Source organism: Neospora caninum, chromosome XII (assembly GCF_000208865.1).
Source record: "Neospora caninum Liverpool complete genome, chromosome XII".
NCBI classification, from domain to species: domain Eukaryota; phylum Apicomplexa; class Conoidasida; order Eucoccidiorida; family Sarcocystidae; genus Neospora; species Neospora caninum.
In genome coordinates this window covers 5,548,592-5,561,675 of record NC_018398.1, presented here as the reverse complement: position 1 = coordinate 5,561,675, position 13,084 = coordinate 5,548,592, and the positions used below count along the sequence as shown (strand labels likewise).

Below are 13,084 nucleotides of genomic sequence, written 5' to 3'. Positions count from 1 at the left end.
AAGAAGAATCCGTCTCCGATGGAACTCAACTGACGGTGCCGTTCTCTCATCACTGCTCTCGCTCTCTCTCTCTCTATATATAGGTATATATGTAGGCATATATATAGGTATATTTATAAGTATATAGGTATATATATATATATATATATATATATAGGTGTATGTGTGTAAGTAGAGAGATGCATGCAGCTTCAGGTGGGTTTCTCGGCGGGGTAGGTGGGGCCAGAGTGGAGATGCTTTTTTCGAGTCGGCGGGTCATACGAGTCCGTGGGAATCTGTTCGGCAGATTCTCTCTGCAAGTCCCCTCTTGTGTTCTGAACAGGACCAGTGCAACGACGGCGTAAACGGGTAAACAGCCAGCGCCGCCTCGCTTCGCGTATCGCACGCAAGTAGTTCCCCATTTTGATCAAGCAGCCCGAGAGGTTCGTATGTCATGTCTGCATGTTGTATGCGCGAGACGTGCGGGGGAGAGGGCGGTTTTCGGAGGGTCGCCTACGGGTTGTTTGCAAAATTTTCTGTCGCCAGACGCTGAGCGGTGCCGCTGGGAGGCGACGCGTGTTTGTTGAACCTTTGTTTCGGCACGCGCGGCCAGCAGTGGCTGCGTTGCTGCCGCCTCTGACCTGCACGGGAAGCGGTGACTACAATTGACTTGTACGTGGACGCTTGCACGGAAGGTTTTGGACGTGGGTTCTGGGACAAAGCGAGATAGTGCGACGTTCCTAGCCTTCTGTTCTGCGCCTCGAAAAGACCAAAGTGCGCGCACTTGGCAGCATGGCGCGCAACGCGGCGACGACCTCGTGCGGTTCTGCTGCGGTGTGTGTGGCAAAACGCGCCGCCGTTCCCCCCGCCGTGCCCTTCGCAGAACGCCGGGGCGTACACGCGCCTCGGCGAAGTGCGGTCGGCGTCCAAACAAGGTTGCGTCGGGAGTCGAGGAAACGGCCCACCCAGCAGCCACCGTGCACTCTCACAAGGCACATCAACAGTCAGACCTCCGCACCCCCCACGCTCAGTCCAAAGTCGGACTGAGCGTGCGGGCGAACGCAGAACAAACCGGCCTGCGCCGACGTTTCAGTTGCACACGTGGCCCTGCCAATCAACACAATTCTGCACGAGCAATGCCTAGGAGAGGGCATGGCCGCGAAGTGTCGCGCGACCCGCGAGAAGAGTCATCGCGGAGAGAACAGGCAAGACACAAAGCCCACAAAAACGGGTACACGTGACAGGATCCCCGCATCAACGCACGTGTTCGCACGTCTGCACATTATGCACCAAACGGAGACTCCGTCCACAACCAGCGAACACATGGTTCTGTGGATTAACAACAGTGGCAGGGAGACAGAGAACTGAACGAGACAACGCTGAGGTTTGAAAAAGAATCCACGACCTGCGCAACTCCCACAGCTGGAGCCACGAAACTCTTCACTCCCCTCCCCCCCCCTCCCACCCCCCCCCGACACCCAGACCTGCCGACTCTCAGTCCAGAGTCCGCTCTCTCTCCGTCTTTTCTCCGTCCACGTCAGCCTCGCGCGACGCTCCACACGACGTGGAGGCGACGCACTTCTTTTCACCTTCTTTTCACTTGACCCAGATCGCCCCTCTGCAACGATGGACGCTTCTGTCTTGCTTCCCACGCCCTGCTTCGTCTCGTTCTAAGCTCCGCATGCACTCTCCCCGTCTCTCGGGTTGCACTCTCTCTTCTTGCAGGTGGAGCTAGAAAACGCGACTCCCCCACAAAACACCGACCCGCCTTTTGCTCGCTGGGACTCTTGGCCGCTCGTCACCAGATCAGCGAGTATTCTTGCAGGAGGGTGCGGTTTTTCTGCGTGGGGAACCCGCCTCGAAGAAACCGAGACAGCCGAGGCATTCAAGAGACACCAGCCTCCACGGAAGAAATGCCAACGCGGCGTCCTGCGGTGCGAGAAGTCCGAAGCGTCGCCTCCCGGATGCCGAGCTGCGTGTACCTCTTCGGGGCGTGCCTCGGCGCCCGGCGAACATGCAAGAGCCTTCAGCTGAGCAGACGCACGCGACGAGACGCCAGCGCTCCGGCGCCTTTTCGCGCAGGACCCAGATGAACCTCGAGCCTTGTTTCAGCTGCGCTCCTTTACGGCCTCCGTCCGCAAACCGACGCTCCGGTGATCTCGGGAGACGCAGCAGCAGAGATGCATCTTTTTCGAGCGCCGCTTCTGCTGTGCGCACCATCGATGCTGGCCACAAAATACGTGTGACAGTGAAAGGAGGCGACGGGACGAAATTCTGCGGGACAGCTCTGGGGGGGGGGGGGGGGGGCAGAGACCATTCGGAGGGACGAGTTTTCGCTGATACTGAAAACGAAGACGAAGAGAAGCGCGTAGATCCCTTGTCGGTCCCCCGTCGGACAAGACGCGCAGTTCCGCAGGGACGTGAATTCACACACGGTCGCGGTCGAAACGAAACGGCGTGAGCAACTGAAACCACGCGAGCGCCGACGCAGGCTGCGGTGTCCATACACCAGGCACACGTGTCCCCGAGCCTCCCACTTGCAGTTTGAGCTCGGGAGTGGAGGCAAGCACGACGGCCAAACAGACGCGCCGCCCTGGAGAAGACCGCAACTCCGACTCCACGTTTTGTTGCTCGGAAGAGGGCGCAGAACCCGTCTTCGGCGCGCCTTCTCCCCTCCGATCTCTCTTCCTCCATGATCTCGTTTTTCCTGACCCGCAAAGACCCGACGTGGAAGACGTCCTCGCAGATACACAGGCAACCCACACATGCACTTACGCACAATCGAAACGCATTCTCCTCCAGTTGCATCACCAGACTCGGGGTTTTCTCGATTGCGTGCACGTCAACGACGGGACCCAGACTTCAGAGGCGCAGAGCCTGCGAAGCGGATTCCGGCCATGCACGCAGTCCGTCCTCTGCGTTCTTTTCTTTTCTCTATCACCTCCGAAACCCCTGGAGGTCAGGCACCTGCGAACGGAATCACCAAGAGCGCTTTCGTGGGCCTTCGTGGCCCTCAGCCGCGCGCAGCCTGCGTCGCCATCGACACAGAGAAGAGCGGGGGGGAGAGCGCGTGGCAGGCGCATGCACAAACGCTTGAGGCGGCTTCAAAGCTTCACCTATTTCCGTGTCCACATAGACCGGCCTCCGAGGGAGCTGGCGCCTGCAGCGAGGTGAATTCCCTGCAGGTGCTGGCCCGCCCAGCCTCGCGGAGAGCTGAGAGCCCTGGAAGGAGTTGATGCTCACGCCGCCCGTTTCTTCGGTCGCCTCCTTTAGGCGACAGCCGACGCTTTGGAAGCCAGAGCCGCTCTCTGTTGAAAACACGCAAAAACGAGGGAAAAGCTTCGTCAGGGAGTAAAGGAGGGGCGGGGGGGGGGTTGGACCCGCGCCGTAAAACAGGTTCAAAATCCTTTGCTTGCGCGGGCGAGAAACACGAGCTTCTCCCCTGTTTGGGTCGCAGGTGTCACCTCTTTGAATCGCCGCTTTTGTCTCGCCCTTTGTTTCCGGATTGGGAGTCCGCGCTCCCGTGTTGTTTCTCACCGTCTCCCGAGCGTTCTTCCAGCGGTACAGCGGCTTGGGAATCAACTCGTCGAGGATGAGGTTGACGAACCCGCAGCCGATGGCGAAGAGGTAAAGGTACCACGGCAGCGCACACGTGGAGAACGCGCTCTGGATGCCGGGGACAATCGTGAGCAGCGAGGTGAGCGTCGCGGAAATGCTGCACGCCAGGTGCATCCACGGGTTCCGGTTGAAGACCAGGAAGAACCAGTGCCAGGAGCGAACCTGCGGGACCGAGGAAAGAACCGACCCCGGGAGTGGCGGACGGGGGCGCGCGCAGCGAAAGAAAACCAGCAGGGGCGACGCAGACGGCCGCCAGAACGCCACGAGAAGGCTCGTTCCCGAAGCCGCCCCGGCCTCGTCGCGGACGATACACCCGGGACACTACGCGGCCACGGTGGCAGTCGAAACGAAGAAACACGTGCATTCGACACGGGAGCCGGAAGCGCGGAATCACTTCGACCAGACGGACGAAAGGACAGCGCGGCCGGTTTGCGACCAGCAAAAAAGTCGCGTCTTCCGACGCCTAACGGCCACGAGAAGCTCACGACAACGTGGAACCGAAAAAGGCCATTCACGATCCAGCAGTGTTTCCAACTCGTCGTACACCGTCCCCAGAGCCGGGGAGAGTGTCGAAACCTCGGGAAGAAAGCGTGCGAGGTGGACAGACAAAACAGTCGACAGCCACTCTCTGTTCCGCCCGGACGGTGTGCTCCAATCCCGCCATCTCTTTCCTTTCCCCATCTCCCTCTTTCCTGGTCCCGGCTTACCGTGTAGGCTCTGAGCATTTCACACCAGACGGCGGTGATGAAGGAGCATGTGCGTCCCATCTTTGCGCCGCGCGCCGAGACGTCGAAATAGTCCCTCGGCGCAGCCCCCTTGGGAGTCTCCGAGCTCGAGGAGACTGTCGTGCCGGCCGCGGGCATGCAGAAGCCTGTCTTTGGATCTGTGGCGACATCTGACGGACAGCCGTCGGACATGGCCTCGGTGATGTACTCCGCGAGCCCGGGTGTACGGACAGTGACATCTGGGTGCTTTCCCGCGATCGCGCCGAGAACTTGCTCCATCGTTTGCGCTGCACGCAAACGCGCGCCCGGAAGAATGGTGCCAATCATGCGTTCTCCAGGGCGGACGCAAGACTGCGGAAGGTCGAGACGCGAGGCACGCTGTCTGGGGAGATCCGCGACAGACTTCCGCGACGCTCTTCCCCGAGCTCGAGTGAGGTTTCTGCCGAGCGCATCAAGCGACATCCGTAGACAACGAAAAGCGGAAAAGGCAAGGTCGGTCCAGTGGACCTGGCCTTTTCAGGTGATGTCCACTCTGAAACTCACGCCGCTCTTTCAACATGCGAGTTGCTCCGCGAAAAGATGCCTTTCTTACTTTCAGGGTTCCAGAAGTCGATGTGCGTCACCCAGCCAGTGTAATCCTGCGTGACTCGGTACTCGAACGACCGGCAGAAATAGCGGTAGTCAATTTCCTTCTGTAAAACGACAGGAACAGAAAAGGAAGGCGCAGAGATAACAGAGTAGGCGTTCTTGTCTGACAAATACCACGAGTTGGGGAGCCGTGTCGACTGCTCGCAATGACGAGAGAACGCCCTGCATGTAGGCGGAGAAACACGAGTCCCTCCCCGGCATCACGTGCCAATATCATCTCTCACAGAAGCGTCGCGATTCCTCATCTCTCTCCTCTTCTCCATCCTTACCTTCCGTCAACCTCTGTCTTCCGATATATATATATATATATATAAACCTAGGTCTACAGATGCATATTCACATGTGATTGTACGCACGCGTTCTGTGGAGTGGATGTGTCCTTGTCCAACCGCGCGTAGGGGAGAGGCGACATCAGAAGTATCTGCCACCGGAACGAAGCAGAGGCGTGTGTCATGTTCAGTGGATGTATCAAGTTCTCTCCACTGGGGACGAACGGGAGCGTCGGGCGACGGAACAGCGGCATCGCGACGACTGAAGCGAGCGCGGCTCTTAGACAGAGGCCGTCCGTGTCCCTGGTTTCACTCCGCATGTTTTGAGGGAAGATATCTCGGTGCTCCCGCACTCCCACGTTGTGGCTTACGTTGTTGGAAACGTCTATCGCAGTGTAGTAGGAGCACTGGTCGTGCAGGGGGGTCAACTGGACGACACCCGTGCAGAGATACAGACCCAGCGCGAGAGACATGAGAACGCAGCCGGCCTCGAAAACCGTGTGCGGGAGGTTGCCGTACAGCCACCAGTCCCGAGTCATGATCGGCTGCTTACGAGGACGCGGGGGAATCTGCGACGCACACAAAAAAAACGAAAGCGCATCACGGACGACACCAGCCAAACACACGCAAGAGGGGGCGACAACCGTCAACATAGCCATATATATATATATATATATATATATATATATATATATACATATATGCATATATATATGCATATATATATGCAGGCATCCATAGACACGACCACATGAGGAAGTGCATTTATATATATATATATATATATATATATATATGTTTCCTTGTCTGACTGGGTCCGTACGCACCTTCATGTTTTCGTCGTCGGAAGGTTCCTTGGCGAGCGCCACGGCGGGGCATCCATCACTCATGAGGTTGAGGAAGAGGACTTGGAGGGCTTCGAGCGGCAGCGGCATGGACGCAGCGATCGCTATGGTTAAGTAGATGATTTCGCCGATGTTTGTTCCGAGCAGGAAGCAGACAAACTTCTGGATGTTCGAGTAGATCTTTCGGCCTTCTTCGACTGCGGCGACAATGGTGACGAAGTTGTCATCGAGCAGCACCATTTCGCTGGCGCCCTTGGCGACATCTGTTCCGGCGATGCCCATCGCCACGCCGATGTCGGCCGCCTTCAGAGCGGGTGCGTCGTTCACGCCGTCGCCCGTCATCGCCACAGTGTGGCCTTGGCGCTTCAAAGCCTCGACAATTGCGATCTTGTCTTCTGGTTGCGCCCGCGAGAAGACCTTCACTCTGCAGGCGCATGCAGACCCCACAAAGAAGCGACGTTTCCGGTTCCTTAATGACTTCGCACGGGGAATCGGTTTCCGGCGTGACCACAGCCGAGAGCCGAACCGCCCCCCCCAATCAGTTGTGCCTGAGCTAGCCGACAAACACCCGAGAAACCGTCTGCGTCTCGTCTTCTTTCGAGGGACACGGATCCGAGAAAAGAACTCTCACTTCGATTCTCTCGTGCCACCCTTTCCACAGAGCATCTACAAAGCGACATTATTCAGATTATTAAACTGCGGACTGTTGAGAGAAACAGCTGATTCAGATCCAACATCGATATCGAGAATAGATATATATATATATATATATACATCTGCATACCGGGCGATGATTTCATCGAGTTGGGCTTCGGGGAGGTGCTCGTTCATGGGGTCGTCGTCGATGTGTAGTCCTGAGCACTGGATGCTCGCCTGTTCGGAGTCGTCGTGCGAGGTGAGCAGTCCAATGTCCTTGGCAATTGCGACGGCAGTCGGCCGTTGGTCCCCAGTGATCATGATGACGCGAATGCCTGCCTCTCCGCAGCGTTCGATGGCTTCGCGTACACCGGGGCGGGGCGGGTCCACTGAGCCGATCACGCCAAGCAGACACAGTTCCTACGGAGGCCAGGGCAGAGAGTGTGTCACGCCGAGACGGAGAGTGAGGAACCAGGGGCCGGGAGAAAACCCGAGGGGAGGGAAAGCGAAGGGAAATTCGCAAAAAACAGAGAGACTTCATGGCAGGCAAACGACTTCCAGGCGGACATCACGCACGCTTAGGCACCCGTCTCGGCGCGGAAAACACCGCACAGCCGTTCACGTCGCTTTTTCGCCCCCACATGTGACAAGCTTTACCTTCCCACAGCCTCGCGCTCCGGCAGCTTGTCTCTGCCTTACCTCTCGGGTTTCTCCGAGGGCGAACCGCAGCCTCAGATCGGCGCCATCTTGTTTCCTGAGAGCGGCCACATCGGCGTCAGTGAGAGGCCGGAACGTGAGCGCGAGAACGCGGAGCGCCTGCTGGGAGAGATCGAGATTCACAGCCTCAACGCTTTGGATCTCCTCAGGAGTCACCGGGGTATCCCAATCCACGGAGGGGCCGGACAGCCCTTCCCTCACGGTGTACCGGACGTGCTGAAGAACCTGCGAGGAAGACGAGACGCCCAACGAAACGTGTCTGTTTTGTGCGCCGAGATTCACGCGCGCGCGAGCCCTCGCTGGGTGCGCGACGAGGTGCGCGACTTTCGAGGCATCTCTTGGGTGGGCACCCACACTCGCGAGACGCGCCCCACGGATCGCGTGCCGGGCGATCGCCAGCGAAACAAGTCGCGGATGGACCGGAAACCCAGAAAAAGAGCGAACGGCCAGAGTGCATGAGTGCGGATGGCCTGCCGAGGGAGAGACTGCGCAGGGGCGGTCTCCTCAGAACCGGATCCCCGGGGGCTGTGCATGCGCGCACGGGAGAAAGGCGGCGGGGGGGGACGTACCCTATCTGGTGCACCCTTGACGATCGCGCAGTGGGTGTACTTGTTTCCGTCGCTGTTCAAGCAAATGTCGCCGAAGAAGTTCGCAGACGGCAACTGGTGGACGGTCATCATCATTTTTCGAGACGAGTTGAAGGGGACCTCCAGGTCTGCCACGCGCGGGTAGTCCAGTTTCGCGTCGTGCATTCCCGCGCGCTCGCTTTTCCCGGCGAGAGGAGACCCGAAGCGGGCCTTGGCTGCACCAACGACGATGGCGCCTGGAACGCAGCAGAGACAGGCCGGACGCGGATTACGCTCTCCTGACCAGGGAGATCCAGGCGAAAGCGGAAACTCACAGCGCAAAGGAGACGCCAAGGAGAGACCGGGTCGCGCGGCCGCGCGGCCGCGTGTGTGTGTGGGCTGCTTCGCACCCTGGCTTTCCAGGGAACCCGCGCGGTTTCCCCGACAGTCAGTGCCTTGTCCCCCCTCTCTCTCCTCGCCCACCCCCCGCGCCCCGTGCCTTGCGCAGGCGCTTCCTCGCCGCAACTGCTAGTAGGCACACGCAGAGGTGCGGCACTGCAGCGCGTCGCATGCCGACGCCCTAACCCTCGGCTCCAGAGGGGTACCAGTTTTTTTAGCTGTCTTGATCTCTTGGAGGGGAGGGGGGTGTTCGAGAAAGGAAACTCACCCTCGCTCATGTTGCCTTTGGCCAGCCACCGGTTCGTGTCCGGATCGCGTTCGAGGGTGGTAGCGTGCGAGTTCAGGTAGCCAGAGAGCATGACCGAGCGCACGAGTTTCGTTGTCGGGTCTTTGTTCGCGGGGTTGCCGTAGTTGTGGCAGATCGCGTCGTAGTCCTGGAACGCGCCGTCCCGGTACTGGATCATCAGGTTGTTCTGGAAGGACAACAAGAGACACGAGCCGGAGACACCCGGATGGAAACCAAACCGGACACCCTAGCGGGGGAGCTAAACAGCTATAACTTCAGTTATTCTACAGTCCTCGAGTCATGTGAACGACACACACAAGAATGCGGCAGAGGCAGCTGGAGCATGCAACAGACAAGAGTCTCAGTCTGGGCCCAAAAACGCCGTGCGCCCGAAACACCTCGGCGCCATCCCACCAATCAAAACTCCTCCTTCACGACAGGCAGAGGCAAAGTTCAAAAGAGACTGGCAAGTCGCCCGCCTCGCGACGCTCACGCCTTTTCGGACGTGCATACAGATCAAAACAGATAAGAAGGCATACATACATGCATGCACGTATACACGCATGCATATGCATATATATATATATATACGTTTTTGCATATTTATAGATAAGGAAAGGGCGCGTCTTGGAGCGCACGAGTTCTTTCGGAGCCTCACCTTTGTTTTCTCGTCGAGCTTGTTCAAGTCGAAGATGCCCCCGTTAGGGTCAAAGCCCTTTGTGGGGTAAAATCCGAAACTCTTGGTGAAGCCGTCGGCGTTGACAACTTTCCCTTGTCGGCACACAGTGACGAGCCGAACGGCGGTCATTTTGCCTTCGGTCAGCGTCCCTGTCTTGTCACTGCAGATGACGGAGCAGCAGCCCAGTGTCTCGACAGCCGGGAGTTTGCGCACATTCGCCTTTCTCTTCACCATGTCTCGAGCGCCCAGCGACAAGCAAATCGTCACCACCATCGGCAAACCTTCGGGAATCGAGGAGACCGCAAAGCCGACGGCGACCAGGACGATCTGCGAAACCAAAGAGACAGGGGGAAACGCGCCGCCTACGGTGTGGAGAAAGTGGAGAAACGCAGAAGGATCCCGAACTCTCCGGTGCCCAGCCGCGAACCTACAGGCCATTCGTGGAGAGTGTCCGGGCCGTGGGAACAGAGCCGAAGAACCCAGAAAAGCGATGAGGCGGCCGACGGGCCCGCATGCACGGTCTTTGCCTGCTCAGAAGTTCCCGAAGGCGCCAATCCGGCCCTCCCGTTTCCCACAGGCATGGCCAGAAAGGACATGCGCATGCAGTGCCGGTTTTGTCCGTACATAGGTGCAAACGCAGCACGTCTATTTTGCAGAGACCGACCGAACGGGATGGGTTTCTGTCCCTTCGCAGGTCGGATTTTTTGAGACAAGGGAGACCGGAGCTAGCTGTGCGACGGAGGGGAGCAAGCGCCCAGACGGATTTCGCACGCCAGTCGCGTTTTTGTCACGAAGCGCGAACCCACCGTGAAGACAGGGTCGGCGTCAGGGTGTGCAGGATCTTTGTATCCGGTCAGAATGGCGACAACGACGACGACGATCAGGACGCAAATGGCGATCAGCCCAATCATGCCTCCGAGGCGATTCAAGCCTCGCTGCAGCGGGGTCAATCGCGAGCCTTCGCCCGCTTTCTTCAGTTGCTGAGCAATGCGGCCAACTTGTGTTTCCATTCCGGTCGCGAAGACGAGGCCCCGTCCACTTCCGTTCGTCACGATTGTCGAAGCAAAGCACAGGTTGGTCGCAAACGGCGTGTCGTAGTCTTTGGCGCGCAACGTCTTGGAAATGTCCTCGCTCTCGCCCGTGAGAAGTGCTTCGTTCGTCTTCAGCTCCACAGACTCAATGCACCGCATGTCCGCCGCGACGCTGTTGCCTGTGGCCAGCACGACGACGTCGCCGGGGACCACGTCGACCGCCCCCACAGTTTGGACTTTCCCTTCGCGAACCACGACGCACCCTGGCGCCGCCATGCTCGCCAGCTTTGCGAGCGCGTTGCTTGCTGAACACAAAACAGACGGCGCATCCGTTCTCTCGGTAAACGGCGCAGTGTCATGGTGGGGACGGGCCCCAAACGGGGCCCCTAGAGAAGACAGAAGAACGGTAACCGAGGGCAGTCCGCAGATCTTTTTCTCCTGTTCGTGGACCTAGGATTCTGAAAATGGGACTCCCGAGAACGAATCGCTCTCGGCCACGACGCGCACTTCGTTGGTAAGAGACGGAAAACAAAGCAACGTTCGACGCGGGGGGTGGGGGAGGGGGGGATTGGGGAACAACCAGCACGGGAGCTCCGAAAGCAAAACGCAGGTGGAACGACGGGAGCGTCACGGACCACGAACTGGTGCGGGGACTGGAAAACGCGCTCCTCAAGCAGAAGAGCAAACGCCACAAGCATGGCTAGCCGCGCCGGTAAACGCGTACACCCCCTAAAACGAGCCGCTATCGAAGCGCGGCGTTGACGAACCTGATTTCTCCATGTACGTGGCGAGAGAAGCGTTCAGAGTCACAATGATGAGAATGGCGGCGCCTTCTACCCACTCCTGCAGGGCGAGCGACGCAATGGACGCGATGAGCAAGAGGAGGACGACCGGACTCAGAAACTGCTGGATGAAAATCTTCCACACCGGTTCGCTCTTGTCTTTCTCGAGGATGTTGGGCCCGTAAATCCGCCGGTTCTCCTGCACTTGCTCTTCGGTTAGCCCGTTGTTCAAGTCCTTCAACCCGAATTCCTTGGCCAGTTCCTGAGAACACGCAGCCCGGCAGACGCGAGGCCCGCAGACAGATGGAACCACTGGATGCTGAGCGACGGCAGCAAAAGAGGCGGGCAACGCATGCATTCGCACAGACCCAAAGTGGAAACTAGGCGCTCCGCCAACCCCTCTTCTCGCCTCGATGCACCGGTTGGTGCGCCGACTCAAGCGTCCTCGGAGAGCCCCTGGCCCCACGGGACGTTTTCACGAAGGAGAGGAGAGGAAATATCCTAAACGGGGATACGCGGAAAGTTCAAGCACTCCTCCGACGAGGCCCCGATGGTCGTGTGTACATACAGCAGTGCAGTCCTCCGCGTTCCGGGGTCTGTCGCCCTTGGCACGCACGAGTATTCCCAGTCTTCGGATTGTCCTGGCCTGCACTCGTCGCTTCAGATACGCTGTATCCCGCTCTGTTCAATGGCGTCACCGAGGTGAACGCCTTCTGATATATCTTGTAATCCCTTAACTAAATCACGCTCGCATATTGAATCGCTTCCGAAAATGGAGCATTTAAATGCAAAGAACGCATTCACAAGTTTGAAACCTTAAAGCTTTGCAAAGATACTGTGTACGGAACAACACGTCCATGTTGTCTCGTAACACGGATACTGACACGAAACGGTCAATGATACCTGGTTTTTGGATACACGGAACGTGGCTGCCAATCTATTGCAATCGAAAGGGCGTTTCTTGCAATTTTTTCCTCCAGTTTCTTCTCTGATCGCTACTCATGGCGCCTTCCTCACGCGGTGAATACTCTGAACACTGCGTCGCCGCGGCAAACCACGGGGCACGCGCGTCACGTGACGGGGAACTGGTCTAACGCAAGGTACTTGGTTCTCACAGGAACTACCGCCGGAGCGGAAACGTTTTCTGACTCGGTTAGCACGCGTCGGATCCCTGTTCGATCCGACATGGCGGGCTTTGGCCACAGTGACTCTAAAGGGTTGGCCTAGCCCGCCGAATTTCAGAAAAGAGCATCATTGGAAAAAGTGTTCTTTCCCCCCTGGGTCTCCCGCCCATGACACATACGTGCCCCGTCAGTCATCGTGCGATGGCTCACCTCAATGGAAAGTGAAGCGAACCTATTTTTCCCGCTCGTGGGGTGGGATTGTTCCGTCAAAGTGACGGCCATCCTGAACGCTTCGGGGTCGGTCTTTCTTGCCGTCTCGACCAGCTCCTTAAGGCTAACATGGCTCTTACTCAGGCGATCAATGACCTCGGTTTCCACATTTTCATAGCCCATGCCTGGAGCCAAGCTCATACTGCTGCCGACCGGAAGCAGTCGGGCGTGCTCTTCTCGATGGCACTGAGACACGGAAGAAATCGACTTCCCCAAATGCATGTGTCCCGCCCCGTTGGGTGCCGAAGCGGAGTCGCGTTTACTGGACAACCGTCGACTCACAGTCCGATGGTGATGGAACTCGCGGTGTGGAGAGTCGCCATCTTGCCCAGCTGCCGTCCCTTCCGCCACCGCGCTTCCCGCCTGGGTGTCCTCCCGGACCGCTCCATCGGCAGATTTAGAATGTTCATTTCCGCCAGCGGAGACTTCCGGCACAGCTGCACTACCAGTGGGTGTCGGATCTTGTCCCGCCGACGACGGCACATCGTTGTCCGGTGCTGGGGCCGCCAT

General features: G+C 58.2%; 1 protein-coding gene across 1 annotated transcript; it reads right to left on the bottom strand.

The window, feature by feature from the left end:
* Positions 1-3,248: 3,248 nt before the first annotated feature.
* NCLIV_067350 (putative P-type Ca(2+)-ATPase) lies at positions 3,249-13,084 on the bottom strand (the record flags this gene model as incomplete). Its single annotated transcript, XM_003886286.1, has 14 exons — positions 3,249-3,287; positions 3,517-3,759; positions 4,305-4,609; positions 4,915-5,014; positions 5,611-5,808; positions 6,067-6,508; positions 6,869-7,140; positions 7,420-7,662; positions 8,007-8,260; positions 8,671-8,875; positions 9,347-9,694; positions 10,174-10,703; positions 11,166-11,442; positions 12,515-13,084. 14 exons carry the CDS (start codon positions 13,082-13,084, stop codon positions 3,249-3,251), a joined length of 4,026 nt encoding a protein of 1,341 aa, XP_003886335.1.